At 41.9% G+C, this 18,478-nt stretch overlaps 1 protein-coding gene across 5 annotated transcripts in view; it reads right to left on the minus strand.

The window, feature by feature from the left end:
• SECISBP2 (SECIS binding protein 2) overlaps positions 1–16,819 on the minus strand; it is a 35,388-nt gene extending 18,569 nt beyond the window's left edge. For 2 of the 5 annotated variants that reach the window (XM_019966629.2, XM_019966628.2), the window contains exons 1-8: positions 16,670–16,819; positions 15,518–15,666; positions 10,272–10,521; positions 9,938–10,061; positions 8,476–8,705; positions 5,242–5,323; positions 3,474–3,679; positions 695–817 (exon numbers count right to left, since the gene is read on the minus strand). In XM_019966629.2, the coding sequence (XP_019822188.2) occupies positions 695–817; positions 3,474–3,679; positions 5,242–5,323; positions 8,476–8,705; positions 9,938–10,061; positions 10,272–10,521; positions 15,518–15,666; positions 16,670–16,705 (1,200 nt within the window). In that variant the 5' untranslated portion in view covers positions 16,706–16,819. Of the gene's footprint in view, positions 1–694; positions 818–3,473; positions 3,680–5,241; positions 5,324–8,475; positions 8,706–9,937; positions 10,062–10,271; positions 10,522–15,517; positions 15,667–16,669 lie in introns of those variants that run through there. The other 3 variants (XM_019966630.2, XM_019966632.2, XM_070795187.1) reach the window with 3 other exon arrangements.
• Between the last annotated feature and the right edge of the window lie 1,659 nt (positions 16,820–18,478).

Raw genomic sequence — 18,478 nt, forward strand, 5'->3', positions numbered from 1 at the left:
GCCCTGGGAGCCCCTCAAGTTTATGGGAACACCTTGGGCTTGACCCTAAGTTGGTGGCCTAGAGAGCACTGCTAAGACCCTTCCTGTCAGCACCAGGCTGCTGAGTCCGGTAATTCCTGACCCAGGAGAAACATAATCAGAATCCAGGATGGCTCCTTGGAGAACAAGGACATTCTTGGAGTATCACAGGACGACAATTTAAAGCACACTTTTGGAAGCTCGTGATATTCTCTTCTTGACCAGGGCCCACAACAGATTTATGGTACTGTAAGTTTCTCTCTATAGTGGAGCACGTTATAGCTAGACATCTAGATAGAAAAGGAGGCCCTGCAGAAGCAAGCATGCCAAAGCAAAGGAAAAACAGGTCAGAAGACACTGAGGGGTATGGTATATATTAGTAGTATGGCATATACACCACTAAATTTCAATACAAGCAGTTTTGTCTCTAGACCATTCATTCACTCTTTTCAGATATTTACTGAGTGCCTGCTATGAGATGGGCACTGTGCTTGAGACACCAGATTGAAGGAGTGAAGAAAGTGGGTGATATCTATTTTTTTTAGCACTAGGAAAACAATTATTTTTAAAAATGTTAGAGACTTTTTTTACTTGGGCAACCAGTATGAACCTGTATTTCTATTAAGGAAGACCCATTTATTATATCATACAATGTGAGTAATAAATATAAATGTACTTCAATCCTTGGTGGCTCTTGAACTGTCAGGACTTCATATTTTGATTTAGACTTTTCTTTCTTTTTCTTATTCTTTCTTGAGGCTTCATTTTGCTCAGGATTGCCACCTTGTGATGCTTTGGACTAACAACAACAACAAAACAAGAACAAACAAAAAAGCAAAAATTATGGTTTTTAGCGCATTCAGTAAACATTTTAATTCCATGCATCAGAATAAAATTAAGATACCAAGTTGTACAACCACATGGCGACTTTACTCAGACTTACTCCCTATTTTCCAAAGAGCCAGCATTTGGTAGAATGATTCTGAAGGAAAAAATCCATTAAAGCAGATGCCACATCCAACTGCACTGAAACAGGTGGATCTGGACCCAAGTTTGCAGCTTGAGGAGGCCATGGTAATGACCCCACTGATGTCCACCTGAAGTCCTTTCCTAAGTCCAGGTGCGCCACTTCCATCACGACAGCCCAATGGCTCCTAAACCTGACTGTACCTCAGGATCACCAATGCAGCCTGCGAATCAGACTCTATCTGGGCTCATCCCAGACCTGCACAATTTGACCTCACCACCTTCACTCTCCGCTCAGCCCCCTGGCTTTTCCTCAGTCAGGTCAAGTACGCTTTAGCTTCAGGCCCTTTGCACTTAACACTCACATAGCTGGATCCAGACTACCATTTACTTCCTCATTTTAGCTCAAGAGTCATCCCACCTCTACCTAACCTCTCACTCTCCATCCTCTTTGGAGCAATAATCCCATCTGACAAACTCTGTCTTGGTCTGCAGACGGCTAGTCTCTCTCCAATAGCATGGCGGCTCTAAGAAGATGAAACATTTTTAATGTCTGAGACCCTGCTTTGCCCCAGTGAGACCTCACCCTTCAGAGGTAAAAAGTCTCAATGGCTATTAAAAAGAATATTTATCTACTAACCCAGAGGGGCCATCCATGGTAGCCTGTTAAGTGAAAAAGGCAACTTTCATATGTAATACGTATAAAATTATCCCATTTCTGTTCTTAAAAAAGAAAAAAAATTATACCAAATAAACTTCTTTATGTATTTATGTTTTAAGGAGCCCTAAGGTGGAACAGACAGTTGCCCAGGTGACTCAGCAGTAAAGAATCTGCATGCATTGCAGGAGATGTAGGTTCAATCCCCGGATTAGGAAGATTCCCCAGAGGAGGAAATGGCTACCCACTCCAGTAATCTTGTTGGGAAAATCCCATGGACAGAGGAGCACCGTGGGCTACAGTCTGTGGGGTCGTGAAGAATCAGACGTGACTGAGAGACTGAGCACAACACAACAAAAGGTGGAACCGACAGCAGGCTGTTAATAAAGGCTCTTGGAGGGGTGAGGACCAAAGGGCTATAGGACAAGGACCTTTTCCATAATTAGATTTTAGTAATATTACATGTGCTTTTTCAGTAATAAAAACTCACAACACAGAAAAGTTTTAGAGGGAAGGGGAAAAAACAACCAAAACATTATGACCACAATGCAAAGTGATCTGGGTTATAAGATTACCAGAGATCTTCATTTTCTAATCTTTATTTTGGAACTTCTTAACAATAAACTTCTCTTACACCTTTAATTAAAAAATCATTTTTATTTAGGTCTAGCATAGTCTCTTACTTCTCTGTACATTCATTCCATTAATTTCTGAAAGTTTGATACTGAAACTTCAACTAAAAATCTTATCTACTTAAACAATTGTAATCTATAGTGGGAACTATATGTAACTTTGTTCTGTATTTTCCTAGTCTCTTGTAAATGTGTTACCATAATTTCATAATTTAAAAAATTTAAAAAAAGAAATTAAAAAAAATTTTTTTAAGATGCTAGGAAAATAAAACAAAATCTGTTAACTCTTAGAGTGTTAAAAGCTGGTTTAGATGGTAACATGGTGGCCTGTTGTGTAACCTGTGCCCAGAAGTCAATGGGGCCTTGGAGCTGGCCAGTCTGTGTCTACTTGGAGGGGGTCTCACCACCACCTCCTGTGTTCCTGAAGTATGGGCATGAAGCTGCAGGGAACAGGCACATCGGTCTAATTTCACCATTAATTGTCACCAGCGCAGATTCCCTGAATCAACCAAGTATAAACACACAGTTCTTTTTTGTGTGGGGTGGTCTAAGACACTCTGGATACTGAAAAGTATCCCAATACTCAAAATGATAGGAAACCAGTACAAAACAAATACTACCCCATATTTCAATCTAAAATAATGTATCAGTATAGAAAGAAAATCAAGAACAAAATCTAGCCTCCCCTACAAAACGCTCTTCAAGAAACAAATCTAGAGATTGAAAAATAACAGCTTAAAATTATTTGAACTGAAAGGAAAAACTGAATTCTGAAATGCTATCTTACAGTAAGTAGGCTGCAAGTAACCAAGAATCAATTAGCATACTAGATAATAGCAAAATGGGGCATACAATTATTTTGCTATCAGTACTTGTAGCAATGTAACTTCAACAGACAAAAGACTGCAGTATTTTAAATACCAGAGCATAAGTTTCTTCCAGCATCTCTCTTTTAAAGAATTCAAAATAGTCACTGACATTTTAAGACCACAGGTCTAAAACACACATCCTCACTCATTTTTAAAAGGGAGCACTTGTGCCCGTCAAATACTTGTGTCCCTCTTGAAAAAACAATAAGACCTCAAGTACAACCAACTCAGATTAGTGCCTACAGTACCGAATGAAACACCTTCAGTGAGGCTTTGAGAAAGACTACCCAGTGGCACAGGAGAGCAACATGAACAAAGTGTGACGCATACCTTTTCAGTAAGATGGACAACGTGTTTCTCTTTGTAGGAAGGCTCCAAAGATAAAACTTCAGAAGATGACATACTATCATTTTTAGGATCTGCTGGTGAAGCAACCATCTTTAGGTTTATCATGGAAGTAACATTTTTAGGGGCTGGTGACAGTTCTGTAGATAATGTCTGCCGAACAACATAACCCATTGGTGTCCAAGATAATTCTGCTCAAAGATAACCAAAATTGTTGAACAATCCCAACAGTAAAAAGGAAATTCCTTAGAAATTCCAAGCATGCATTACATGAAGTACTCAAGAGCATAGTTAAACTAAGGTACTGTTCGGAACACTCTAGCAAACTACAGTTTCCATTAAATTTGCTTTTCTTCTTGGAACATGCAGGGTGAATTAACTTGAAAGGGGGACTGACTATCCTAGGATCTGCTCTTTTTAACCTGGGGGTGCGGGCAGTAAACAAATAATAGTTTCCATTAAAAAATAATAATCCACAATACATCCACATGGCAAACACACAGAAATAATGAGCTGAAGATCAGACTGTGGCCCTACTAACCTTGATGTGTACTTTTAAACATCAGAAGTCAAAGATCACTAGACTTCAGCTACCAAAGTAACTGGTAATTTATTTCTTTTTAGAACACAGGCATAAGTACAGCAACACTACTCCTTAGGTGCCCAAGAAACTCTATACACAGACAAAACAAAAGGACATCCATCAGGACACGGGCAGGTCACGTCAGCAGCCTGTGGCCACCCCACAGTGGAGAAACTGCTCTTGTCACCATACAGCTACACATCTTCACAGCAGCTGTTGAAGTGAGGATCTTGTATTGAATCACATATGTACCAAACATGCTAACACCATAGGAAATACAGCTGTGCATAAATCAAGAATAATTGTGTAAAAAGATCTTCTGCTAGGACAAATTACCCACAAAAATTTCAAAAGCAGAATCTACTGAACTCATTCTGAATATCTCACTTCTGCACCAGGCTAGGACAGACCAGCAGTTCTCAAAGTTCTGAGACTCCCAGGACACTTTCAGGGATCCACAGCCAAAACTGTTTTCCTGAATACAGGACTGTGTCATCTGCCTTCCCTACTCTCTTGCTCAGAGAGGTATAGTACAGTGGGGTTTAGGACAGTATGACAGAGAACAGTGAAACAGCTGAATGCCAAAGCAGATCTCCTGAGCTGGGTGTTAAGAGTTGCTAAAATGTAAAGGCTGCTCTCCTCTCCTGACTTTAACTTTGGGAAATGGCTACCTTTTTAAATTAAAATGTGCTATGTTAACCTGTAATAAGTTTATTGTTACTTTTAAGTAAATTAGTAAGTATTTTAGTATTTCTCAGTTTTAACCCTCAGATATTACAAACATTGACAATTATCCAAATAAACAGACACTCTTCGGGGTTTCAAAGGGTATTAAGGGGTCCTGAAACCAAAAACTGTGAGAACTACTGGTATATGAAATGCTTAAGAAAGTGGTCATTCCTGAGTTCATAAAATGTCTCTCTCAGCCTGACGAACATTTCACTGAGAACACCTTACTTGTATGTAGTTTACATTCCTTGGGCAAGGAAGTGGGATCTTACCCACTTCACTTCAATCTTCTAACAACGATGCCAGTTTATCAACAACCCATCAACTCCTTTCCTCAAAGAAGGCCTTAACACAGAAACATTTCAACAGCACTAGCCTGAAAATAAACGAAGAGAATAGACAACTGATTTTTCTAAAATAGTATTTGGTAGCCACTCTTACCTCTCGTACATGAAGAGGGACTGGTAACAGCATTATCGGTTACAGACTCAGTCCGATTATTATTTTTCACCACTATTTCACCCTAAAAAGCAAACCAGTTGTGTTCTTACTAGTTCAAACTAAAAATAATCATTATTTTAAAAACATATAGCCTCCTTCACCATTCTTAAAATCTGCAAAATATAGGCTAATTAAAAATTCCAAACATGTAAGTACATAACGTGCAAAGTTAAATTACTTTCTTTTGCCAAATCTCATTCCCCAGAGGAAAAACCACCCATCTACAGCTTAGCTACTAGCATCTTAGCGTTTCGTCGCTTCGGAGATAAACATCTGTGTATCATTTTAAATGGATCTCAATAATGGGATCACACCACACACAGTATCACGTTAACTTAATAATTTCCAAGTCAGCAAAGATTCTTAAAAGCCAAAGTGCCTGCTGTGAAAGGAAAAGCTGTTTTCATCACACCCCCACACCAAAGCTCAAAAAAAAATCCCTGAAAATGTCCACAAAAACAAATACAAGTCTTCTAATGTGTACTTTCTTTTATAGACAGAAAGCTCCATCATGCATGGAACAAGAGGAACCGAATGACACTTGGGGACAAGAGAGTACATTAAGAGAGACCTCAAAGTGACCAGCAGCACCCAAGGTGAAAGGAAAATGATAAACTAAGTGGCTTTAAAATCAATTCTGAAGTTCATATGCTTCAAAAATTCACCCATTTTACCATTTCATCTAAGCTTAGTCAAAAAAAAAAACACAACTGTGCAGCAGCTAAAACTGCTGACTGCTGAATACGCCTTGTGCCACTCCTCTACCTAGTAGAAACCTGGCAACCTCAAAGAGCTGCTTCAGAACCATGGAAAGAACATGCTCCGTAACTAGGGCAGAAAGCCACCATTTTCATTAAAAACAAAAATACAGTAAAATCCTCCAAGGGACATCTGCTGATTCCTGGCCCCACAGCAGAGCTCACTAAGAGCCTGGAAATGCCTACATAGCCCTGGGCCCTCTTGCCCCAGGACTTCCCCAGGCAAGGACACACCACTTCCCTCCAGAGAGCAAGCATGGGTTCCTGAGTCGGCAGGTATCACTTGCTAACCTGCAAATTCCAAATCACTGCCTGACACCCCATACAAATCTTGCAGGAGGTGTCGCCTAGAGCGCTTGCCCCTTCGAGGGAGTGTGGAGCTGTTTGCTTCAATCTGCTGGGGGCCTGAGGCCCCACCTCTAAATAGGATCTCGATAATTTCAGCACGTTGCCTCAAATAAATGCAAGACAAAGGCCACTCGGGAAGTAACTTTTTACTTTCAAATGAAGCATTTCTGGGAACTCCAAAGGCATGGGGAGGTATGGAGTTAGGCAAAGAGAAAGATGCCATTCCCCTTTCTATTGGCACTTTTCTCAGCTTCCAAAACACTGGGCTAGTTCTGGAGGAGGTGACGTGGCATCAGCATAGCTCTGTGCAAGTGGCTACACTCTGAGAAACATTCTCTTCTGGCCCCATCTGTAGGCTGCTGTGTTCTCTAAGGGATTCCAGATAGACACAGTATATAAACATGTTAAGTAATCAAGTAAAAAATCCATCAAATGAGAAAATAAATGATTAAAATGCAGCCTGTTCTTTGAGTAAACTTAACTTTTATGCTCACCAAAGTCAATCAAACACTAGAAATGGCTTACCTATTCAAGAATGATTAAGTAAATTACATGTATTAACATCAAAGATTCAATGTAAGTTATATGTCCAAAAACTATTTAATGACATGGGAAGATTACCATAAAGGTTTTAAAAAATTCAAACACAAACTTGTACGTATGTATTCTTAATTGAAGGGAATGCCCCTCAATTCCAACAATGTAACATTAAAAAAAGACTAAGTGCCAAACATGGTTTGCTCTTGGCTGTACAACTTTAGACAGTTTGTTTTTTCTTAATATTTTTCTGGTGTCATGTTACTAACACCATGAAGGAAAAAAAGTTTCTTTTTATGGCAAAGTTGAGGAAAAACAAAACAAAACAACTCCACATATAATTCAAGAGTGTGAATACATAAGGCACTGAGTGTGTAAACCTCCCCACACAGCATGAGGTGTCCTACTTGTCCACATGCGGAGTACACACAGCAAGTGAGCGTGACCTAAGCGTCAGTCACGCCCCAGCCACCCTGGACCCTATGTACCCTGTACTTTGTGAGAGCTCACAGGCTTGGCATTATCCACTGACCACCCACGACGAAGGCATGGAGCTCCTCAACTACTCAGCTATTCCATACACCCAGCCAGGGCCCAAAACACAGTCACACAACTGCTACATGAAACTGTGATTTTTCTATATCAGTCAATCGGCCTTACTTATCGCCACCATGTAAAAGGAAAACACCAGGTGGGACAGCCTAAGGGTCAACATGTTGGGGATGACTTATTTTCAGCACATTATATAAGCCACTACCACCAAGTCTTCAGAGGCTTCAGTATCCAGGCACCCAAAAGAAGCACTAGGACAGGAAATGTAAATTCTTTCTCCATTCAAAAGGTATACGAACTGGGAAGCTCTGTTTTCCTCATTGTTTCTTCTTTCTCCTTGCCTCTACACAGGGATGGGCCTCAATTTGTCAAAAGCCATTTTAGCAACTAGAATCCAACAAAATTTTTTCCTGGAAATCTCAAAATCTGTGTGACAGGAAAATGCTTCAATTTGATGGACTAAAACTTGAGATCAAATACTGAATACAGTGCAATTTAACACTTACTGCAGTGAGATTTTCTGTATCATTGACAGGACAGAGGTGCAGATAAAACTGCCTGGGAAAATTAGAAGTTACACTGTACAGTTCTAACATTACTATTTAATTTAAAAAAATTCGTTTCTCTGTACTGAAAAGTGTTATCATAATGCAATGGTAGAAACAACATTTTCACAATGGGCTATGGAATTCAGTTGAACCAACGACAGAATCTTCCCCTCCTGAGGCATGGCAATGCTTTCTAGCCACCAGAGATGAAGACACTTGCTAAGTGATTCTCTGGAAAGAGCAACACCAGGTGTTACAGCCTGGCCATAAACAGCTCCAACAACACAGAGAGTCACCTAAGTGCATTTAGGAGGCCCCTGCCACCCCACGATGTGAAGTGTATGCAGTGTTTCAGGTGATGTCCCTGCATAACTGTCCATCACTGAGGAGAAAAGAAGAAAGGGGAACAAAGAGCAGGAGGCTGCACTCACCTCTGATAATACTGCAGAGGGTGTCCCCATTTCTCTGAGAAGAGAAATGTCAGTAGAGGTGGAGCGTAAAGGCCCCCACTTGGGCTGCTTTTGTATCTTTGGTATCTCACTGTTTTCTGGACTCTGCAGTTCAGGAAAATCCAACCTGGTAAATCCAAACTCAGGTTTGGAGGCAGATCCACTCTTTTCAATGATTCTGGATTTCCTGTCTGTTCGTTTATAATAACCATCTGCATTTACAGAATTAAAAGTAAGGGTAAAAATTCAGAGGTTGTTTGATGACCTGTATTCACACTTCAGTTGCAGTGTAGAAAGTCTATTGCTACTGATGCAACAACATATTATTGTCCAAACAGCCTGATTTTTGGTAGCGTTGTTAACCTCTGAAACAGTGGAAAACATAAATGACCATGGGGGTCACCAAGCAGAAAAAAGCAACATGCTGCAAATCTTAGGAGTAATTCTCAACTGGATGAAATAGTTACCTTAACCTGATTGTGCAGCTGGGCATTTCAATTATTCTCAAAACACACTTTAGAGTTTTGTGAGATTAAGGGGACTCTTGCGAATTTCCTTTAAATAATAAATTTTCCATATTTTAGTTTGCTGGAACGAACTAGAGGAAAACAAGTATTAATAGAATTAAACTTATAACCTCTCCCACCTTTCTCCTTCAAATGCAAATGAATGATGCCATAGGTTACAATTCCATAAAGCCCCAGCATTTTAAAAATTGTTTAATTATAAGGCTAGAGTTATTCCAGTTAACTGTTCAACTCTTCTTTCACATTACCATATACCAGAGGATTTATAAATGACATCAACACAAAGAGAAAATGTTATGTATCAAATAACAGTAAATTACACATGTAAATAAATGACAAACCATTTCCAGTAAGTACACTATTACAGAGGTTTTAAGTTATTACATAAATAGATGATGGCTGTGATCAAGGTGCAATAGTAAATAATTTACAGGAAAAAAAAAACAAGGTATCATGTATAATCACTAACTTTCAACCAGAGACTGGAACAGCAGTTCTTAAGCCCAGAACCGACATGTCCTTTGAATAACCATCCTGCCCTGGGTTTGGTATTGTTCAGGATGGGATTTAAATTGTAGTCAACTCTCTCCCCTACTGAAAAGTGTTCCAATAGAAAACCAGAGAAGCTATTTTAGGGATCAACATGATCAAATACAGTACAAGGATATGGCTGTAATTCACTATTTAACAAGTATTTTGAGGTGGTTGATTGTCACCTACTTGCTATGTGATTTTACAGAAGTTCTTGCATAAGACAGTGTAATACCATCTTTGGATAAACTCCAGGATCCCACAGGAAACTTGATTGCCTCAGTTTTTCATGATGAATAAGCCCACAAAAACAGTTTAAAGAACAGAAATGTTTCTGGGAGTAGACAGGGTAGAATAATATAATATACAGAGCATATTATTTTTACCTGATTTCAAACTATTCTCAGCATGAATGGACACACGAGGTGAATCTTTGACTGATTTTAAATCTGATGATACAGGTCCATCAGTTTTCTTACTGTCAAACTTCTGTTCATCATAGGTTTTCTTCTGCAGGAAACATTAAAAAATAACATTTTTAAGAACACAATCACTATAAAATAAAGGCTTGAATCCACAAATTCATAATTACAACTCAATCATTTTTTAAAAAGGTTAAACCATATGAAATTTTAAATACCTTAAATAACATGCAAGAACTGGCCTGTTCTTTATGTTTTAAATGCTAAAGTGGCCAACAACACCAAGACATTTACAGACCTTAAACACAGCTTTTGTGTCTTGTGAGAGAGGGCACGTGTGCTCACTTCGTGGCTTCAGTCTTTGAAAACCTCCAAAACAACTGGGTTGGTTGTCATCGTATGGGGAGCCGGGCACTGGGCAAACATTTTGTGGTGACTGAAGGGTGTAGGGAGAGTAGGCATATGGATGAAGAGGGATCTCAGCAGAGAAATACTGAGATGGAAAAGCTGAAGCTCCAAAAGCCATATCATCGGTATAGAGTTTCTGTCTAAATAAAAAGGGTAAATTTTAGTTGCAGATTTCATACCACAAACCAAGAAGCTTAATATTTTATAATAAACAAAATTTAAACATACTATTTTTGAGGTCATTCATTCTAGCACTGAAATACCTCTAATTAAAAACCAAATAAAACCTCTGAGCACTTCTTAACCTGCAAACAAAGATGCTGACTAGTTCCATTTTTTTCATTACGCAGCTGAAACCTCCATAACAGGACCCTATTACAAGGAATATTAGAAAAGCCCAAGGATGCTCTAGCAGCTTTCCACTCTCATGCTGTCAAAATATTCGGAAATGCCTCACTCCAGCAACCCTGACCAAAATTTAAGCCATCCAGACCACTCTCTTGGCAGAGGGAGCTTTTATAGAGCCCCCACTGCCCATCCAAATTCCACCCTGACAACCTCCAGGGGCCTGCTCCCTGAGGCCTCTGGGCACCCGCAGACAGCCTGCCCAGCCCCTTTCCTGTTCCAAGCCCACTGCCATATCCTGTGCTCTACTGCCTCAGGGGGCTGGGAGCACTGTGCACAACGTGGTCCAGGAACTACATGTCCTGCTAATAAGATGGAACTGTCTGTGAACACTGCCACTGCCTCAACTTGCTCAAGTCGCAAGGCTGGAGTGAACTATAATTTAACACTGATTTTTGTGTGTGGCAAATTTAGTATAAGGCCAGAGGTTTCAACCATTTTGCAACAAAGGTTGATACAATGATAAATGCTAAGCAACTGACTTAATACAAATCACAGTATTCTCATTCCCACAAATAAGCACCAGCAGGTGTTTCCATGACGTTCAAGGGCTTTGAATTATTTGTAGCAAACCACTGAAATCCTGAAGTGTAGGGTCCACTGAAAGGAAGGAAGAGTCAAAGCTAAGGATGCTGCTAAGTCACTTCAGTCGTGTCCGACTCTGTGCAACCCCATAGATGGCAGCCCACCAGGCTCCCCCGTCCCTGGGATTCTCCAGGCAAGAACACTGGAGTGGGTTGCCATTTCCTTTTCCAATGCATGAAAGTGAAAAGTGAAAGTGAAGCAGCTCAGTCGTGTCCGACCTTCAGCGAACCCATGGACTGCAGCTTTCCAGGCTCCTCCGTCCATGGGATTTTCCAGGCAAGAGTACTGGAGTGGGGTGCCATTGCCTTCTCCCAAGCTAAGGATAAGACACCCCATATGATCTTCCAATTGTTCGAATGTCAGGAGATATAAGCATAGGCACCAACTAGTAGAATTTGTATTTCTACTCTGCTACAATTAAGAGTCTGCAATGAAGGAAAAGAGTCACTATAAACAGGCTAGACCTGTAACACACTGACAGCTGCCAAGTCTCCTATGACCTCCTTCCTGTCAATCTCATTAACCTCTACTACATGGTATCTACTTCTATCACACCACCTGAAAAGCTCCACTAGCCTGGACTTGACAACCTCTGCCCTCTCTTTGCTCTCACTCATCTTCCAAAGGCTCCTCCGTGGCATGGTTCCCACCACACTCTCCCCATTTCACATGTCAGACTCACTCTAAGCCAGAACCTCTCCTTTTGCTCAGGACTTCACTTCAACCTACTCGCCTTCCAGCAGTTTTATCACCTCTAGGCCTCTATCTCCAATTTACAGGTCATTTTCACCCACCCAGCACACACAGATCCAAATCATACGATCCCCAAACCAGCCCCACTGCCAACTTATGCTCTCACAAACGATCCCCAATCTTTCCAACTGGAACTAGCTAGGACCTTTCCCACCAAAACCCGTAAGAACACTTTTCTACTGCAGAAAAGTCTCCCTGTATTTTGTTCTCTATTTCCAGTGCCTAACTCAATCGGAATACTGCAGGCCCCCAGGAGTGTTCCTGATCATTGCTCACAGTGAACTTACTGTGTGTGGAAAACTTCCTGGGTACCAAGCCTTGTGTTGAGAACTTTAGGAGTCTTTGTCTCCCTTGAGCCCCTTCACAGCCCAGTGAGGTCGATGCCATTAAGCCCTGTTTAGTAGAGAAGGGAATGGCAACCCACTCCAGTATTCTTGCCTGGAGAATCCCATGGAGAAAGGAGCCTGGCAGGCCACAGTTCATGGGGTCGCAAGAGTTGGACGTGACTCAGCAACTAAACCACCACCACCACCACCCCAATCAAAACCTTCAAGCCCGTTTCCTTAAAAGCTGAGCCAGAAACCAGGTGTGATTATCATGATCCCACCCACAATACTCCCAAAGTTCTCTATTTCCTATCCAACAAACCTAACTTTTCAGCTGTACCATGTAGGCCAGTGGACTAGTGGCTCCCCTCAACAATAGGACCTTACTTCTCTACTGTCTCCCAAATATCTTGCATCCGGTCCCCTCTGACCTGTCAGGAATCCAGTCACTCCTCCACCCACCAACTTGACATGAGCCACACTGTGGAGAACCACTAATTCACATAGCGTATGTGCATGCTTAGATGCTCAATCGTGTCCAACTCTTGAGACTCCATGGGGCCCACCATACTCCTCTGTCCATGGGATTTTCCAGGCAAGAATACTGGAGTGGGTTGCCATTCCCTTCTCCACGGGATCTTCCTGACCCAAGGACTGAACCCAGGTCTCCTGAATTACAGGCAGATCCTTTACCACTGAGCCAGGGAAGCCCCAGTTCTCACAAATGAGAGTTTTAACCTAAAAGCAACCACTGGCACTGTAATTTTCACATTATACTACAAGATACCAAGAGCAAGAGCAGCTGAACTCAGGTCAGAAGGACTGAATGCTAATTCTGATCCTGGTGCTATCTCCTTGAGAAATTTGGGACAAACATTTATAGCCTCAGTTTTTCTTGTGTAGAAATAACACTACATCTCCCTGCCAAACTCATGGATTTTGGCAAGCATGAAATGAATGTATTCAGTAATTCCCAAACAAAACACACACTTCCTCACACCTGTGTTACACAGGATTTGTCACAAAGACATACTATGACAATCAACAAAATCATTTTCTGGGGAGGATGACTGGCAACAGAGAACTTACTTTGTTTGCATAACCTTTATTTGTCCATTATACCAGTAAATACTCAGTACTTCCCAAACATGGCCATTCTACATACTAGGATACTTCTAATGATATTTGTCCTGCCTATAACATAAACTTGAAGGAGACTGATAATGTGTTTTCATTCATCTCCACCATAGTTCATGAGACAGGCCTTCCCCCACTTAGGAACTAGTGCTTTTCCATATAGTAGCCTTTAGCTAATCAACTGCAAATGAATAGATGAGTCCTTTGGCATGCACTGCTAGAAGTACTAGAGGTGGACATTCAGCAAAAGGTCACTCCTTCCTTTAAGGACACAGAGAACTAGGTTGCTATAGCGGAAGAAGTAGAAAAGAGGACATGTTTGTTATAGAAAATTTCAGTCCTTTTTTCAAGGCAGCAAGAGATCTCCATTTAAACAAAATCTGATTATAGCAAAACAACTCTTAACTTATATTAGAATTAACTAGATAATCACTTCTTCACTGTGTAAAGTCTCACCACTTCATCCCCACTTTAAAGGCTCTCATTCTTTCTAAGCTTGCTCTTTGGTTTCATGACTCCATTGTCCTTAAATCGTTTTCTTGTCAGGCAGGAATATGGTCAGTCAACCTTTTCAGTGGTTATAAATATTAAAAAAAAAAAAAAAAAATCAAAGCTATAAGGGAATAAGGGGTTAAAAAAGCATAATTTTAAAACTCAGCATCGAGCATCCTTAAGCCTCTGATTAGTCTCAACGTGTTATAGCTAGAATGCTGCTTTAGCTGTATGACTGTTTTCCACCTTTATTTTAGGTCACTAGAATTTTACCCAGCAGATGGCTTAAGAGTTTTTATCACAGACTGAGATACAGCTTGTATTTTATCATGTGAGCCCACTCAAGGTAGGAAATGACTTAACTGAGACCCATGTCAACCTTCCTATTACAAAGGAAGAAATTACAATGGAAAACTTGGCATTCCTACCAAACACTTTCAAGCATATTCTGTCAGGACTTCAATTTTAGTCAAAAAATATAACTTTTCTTATTTCCTAAACATACCAGACAATCCAATGATTTTCTTATTCCAACTTTTATTTTTGTGAACACAGCTCTAGAATTTATATGAAGTATAAACTATTTTCAGGTACACCATGCAGGTATGGGGGGAAAAGGTAACAACTCTGACCCAAAACAACAAAACATAAAGATAAGGATTTTCACATAAGCATAAAGGTGATTCATGCCTTAAAAATAAATCTACAAATAATCCACACAATCATGTGAAAGACTTTAACACTTATTTTTCTACCCTCAGCTAATAAAGGGAAACCATTTTGTAACTACCTACAGAATAAATCCCGGGGAGGAAAAACAACATTTAAAGGACAAAATAAGCCTTCTTTCAGCTCAAATCTGTAAGAATTTATAACCAAAAATTTGTAGGATCCATCTCCACAGGACAGTTATAAAGCAAAACAGTTAAAAGCAAACCTCAGCAATTTCCAAACACTTTATCTGCACAGAGAGGCAGCCCTGGTTGCTAGCCCCCCTCCATCACTGAGCAGCGTTTTTCAATGTTACACCCTAAAACTGAGGAGCATGTTTATTTATTTATTTGGGCTTTTCTTTGCCCCGTTTGCTCTCACCCACTTGTTCCTGCCATTTCATCACCCATAAATACATGATACAGTTTTAAACTGTAGGCACAACAGACTTGCATTCCCCATTAATAAATGCAATGCAGTCTCCATATTTTCTCTGCCCCAAATAACCAAATGAATATGGAGGAAAAAAAGGAGAGCTGAATCTTCAGTTTTTCGTGTGCTACACAGTTAAGTTGTGCTGTACATTTCCTTCTTGGATGAGGAGCATCTTCTCCAGTTGCTCTGAAAACGTTAACGTGATAGCTGCAGAATATTTCCAGTCTAATTACCATTAAAGTCAAGCAATAAGGTCCCCATGTTAAGGCAAGACTTTGGGAAGAATACCTACTCAGGCACTGCTAGTTCTTGGACACATGGATAGTATGGGGTGGCTGCACAGCTGGGGAAAACCCGCGCTTCTGAAGACTCTGACCATCCCACATTGAGCCCAGCAAATTTGGGGACAAATGGTTTGACATCTGCTGACAACTTGATGCCCTGAGGAGAAAAAGAGGATTATGGTTACAAACTTTCTAAGATCAACCAAGTGGGGAAAAAAAACAACAAAGAGTCCCTCCCATCTCAAAGCCCCAGAAATGCTAATCCCAGTGCTGCAGTTCAAATATATCTGCCCAGCAAATACAAGAATTTGTTAGCAATTTCTTCCCAAACCCTTTTTCACTAGAAAAGCCAGTCTATCAAATATTAAAAATAGAAAATAAGGACAACCATTTAAAGTGGGAATAAAAGTCAACCCAGACTGCAGAGTTAGAACTACTAGTGACGTTTCCTTATCTTTAAGGTAGAATACAGTAGTTTACCTCTCGACTGAGTTAAAGGATAACAAACTATCAAACTTAACTGTAGCACTCAAAACGCACATGCTCCTTAGACTTTATTGGTTCTATTAAATTTCTCAAGGAACTTAGAACAGCTGCTTTTCACTCAGCGAACCAATAAAGGCTGTCTTATTAAAAACCAAAAGCAAGTTTTGCCAGAAAATCTTTGTATCGCCACAAGCCCTTGAAATATGAATATAAAATGTTGGTTGGATTTTTCTTTCCGTTTTTAGATCTGTATTGAGAAATATACTTTCACTAGCAACTTATAATCATGTTTTTTCATTCTTGTGAAAGCCGGTTTTTGCGATAGTCAGGGCTCCTGCTAGAGGTTACTCTTAGCTAGTCGAGCAGAGACTTCCGCTTCAGAAAACGTATTCACAAGCTTTAAACAAGTGGTTCCTGCTCACGAATGCGGTAAGGATACACGGTCGCGCAGCTCCTCCGCAGCCTCGGGACTAGTGGCAGTTTCCCGTTGACGGAGTCCTTCCTCATTTCGTTTAACCGCGGGCCGTGTGGACGCGCCCGGGGCTAGGGGTCGCGGCCGCCCGGCCGGACATCCCCCGCCCTGTCCCCAACCAGCCTCCGGCCCACGCTAATCCACTTCCCACCCCATCCGCGCAAGGCCAGCACTCTGGGAGGCCCAGGGCCGCCATCCTCACCTCGGCCGCGGGCTCCCGCCGCCCCTCCGATGCCATGGCGGGCGGCTGGGAAGAGGTCCGGCCGGGGAGGCAATAGCCGCCCCGTCGGCTGGCGGGACCGAAGGGCGACAGTCCTCCTCCCCGCCTTTCCGCCTTCGGAGAGGACGCCAGGAAGTGCGTCACAAAAACGCGCCTCGGCCCGCCTTACTTCCGGTCGGAAGTGCGCGGGGCGGCAATTCTGCGCCTGCGCGAGGTACCGGCATGGTGAGTACTTGAAGCTGCATCCTCGCGCGTGTAGTTTGGAGTTAACTTGAGGCTGTATCCGCAAAGATAGCGGACAAACCGCGGGATGTGGTTAGCCAGGCCCGCACGAGGGGTCGGTGCACGGGGTGGCGGGCACCTGGAGCTAGAGAAGGGTCTGTGGGGAGTTGGGGGCCTTAAGGAAACCGCATACCTTGTGGACCTACAAAGGGAGAAAGTCAAGATTTGGCATCTTACATTTCCAGGAGCCTAGAGCAGTTTGGAGAAGGCAATGGCAACCCACTCCAGTACTCTTGCCTGGAAAATCCCATGGGCGGAGGACCCTGGCAGGCTGCAGTCCATGGGGTCGCTAAGAGTCGGACACGACTGAGCGACTTCACTTTCACTTTTCACTTTCATGCATTGGAGAAGGAAATGGCAACCCACTCCAGTGTTCTTGCCTGGAGAATCCCAGGGACGGGGGAGCCTGGTGGGCTGCCGTCTATGGGGTCGCACAGAGTCGGACACGACTGAAGCGATTTAGCAGCAGCCGAGCAGTTTGGAAGTAACCACGAAAAAGAATTTCAAAACTGCTCAGTTCAACAAAGGGCTGTTGACCACTAGGAAATGTGCTGGGAGAGGAAGAGATGGACAAGCAGGGTGGAAGTAAGCAATCCTAGGGCAGGTGGTGGTAGGTAGAATGGGAAGTAGAGGGCGGTGCCTGGGAAACGGAGGGAGGGAGGGGGAGCGCAGATCCTAGAACTTTTGCTTACTTGGTGAAAAGTGGAAGCTGTTTGACCAGTAGAGGTTAATTAGGTTGAACATCCTAAACTGGAGGCTAATTGTAGGTTCTCTGGTGGCTCAGAGGATAAAGCGTCTGCCTGCAAAGCAGGAAACCCGGGTTCAATCCCTGAGTTGGGAAGATCCCCTGGAGAAGGAAATGGCAACCCACTCCAGTATTCTTGCCTGGAGAATCCCATGGACAGAGGAGCCTGGCGGGCTACAAGTCCACGGGGTCGCAAAGAGTCTGACACGACTTCACTTTCACTTTCTGTTGAGTGACTACCAGGTATTTCAAGCAGTAAATGCAGGCAATTCCAGCTCATCTCCTGGTGTTCTGTGCGCCTCTCACAGGTCAAACCTCCAGAGTGGAATGAGGCTTGGGATCTGACAGTAAGCAGTGCTGGAGATTGAGCATTATGCAGTATGCTGGTCTGTGCTAAATACAATCAAGTTTACTTAACAATTCTGAAGTTTTTCTGTTGGCCCAACCCTGAACCTGGAGCCAGTGGACCCATGGGGATGGGAGTAAGTTCTAGGCTCTTGCCCATCACCACACTGCCCTAAATATTTATCGTGCTTATTATGTGAAAGCACTACCCTTTTCAAAGAGGTGTGTACAGAGGACCAGCATACTGGGGGTCTTATGCTTATTGGCAGCTTAGCTAAAAGGTTTCTTCAGCATTAGCAATGATGATAAAAAGCCTGTGTTTGGATTAACTGAAATATTTCCTTAGCAGTTAAAAGAATTGGACACAAAATGCACACCATGTTAGAAGTTTTAAAAATGCTATGATCCCCCTTTGGCAC

Source organism: Bos indicus, chromosome 8 (assembly GCF_029378745.1).
Source record: "Bos indicus isolate NIAB-ARS_2022 breed Sahiwal x Tharparkar chromosome 8, NIAB-ARS_B.indTharparkar_mat_pri_1.0, whole genome shotgun sequence".
NCBI classification, from domain to species: Eukaryota; Metazoa; Chordata; class Mammalia; order Artiodactyla; family Bovidae; genus Bos; species Bos indicus.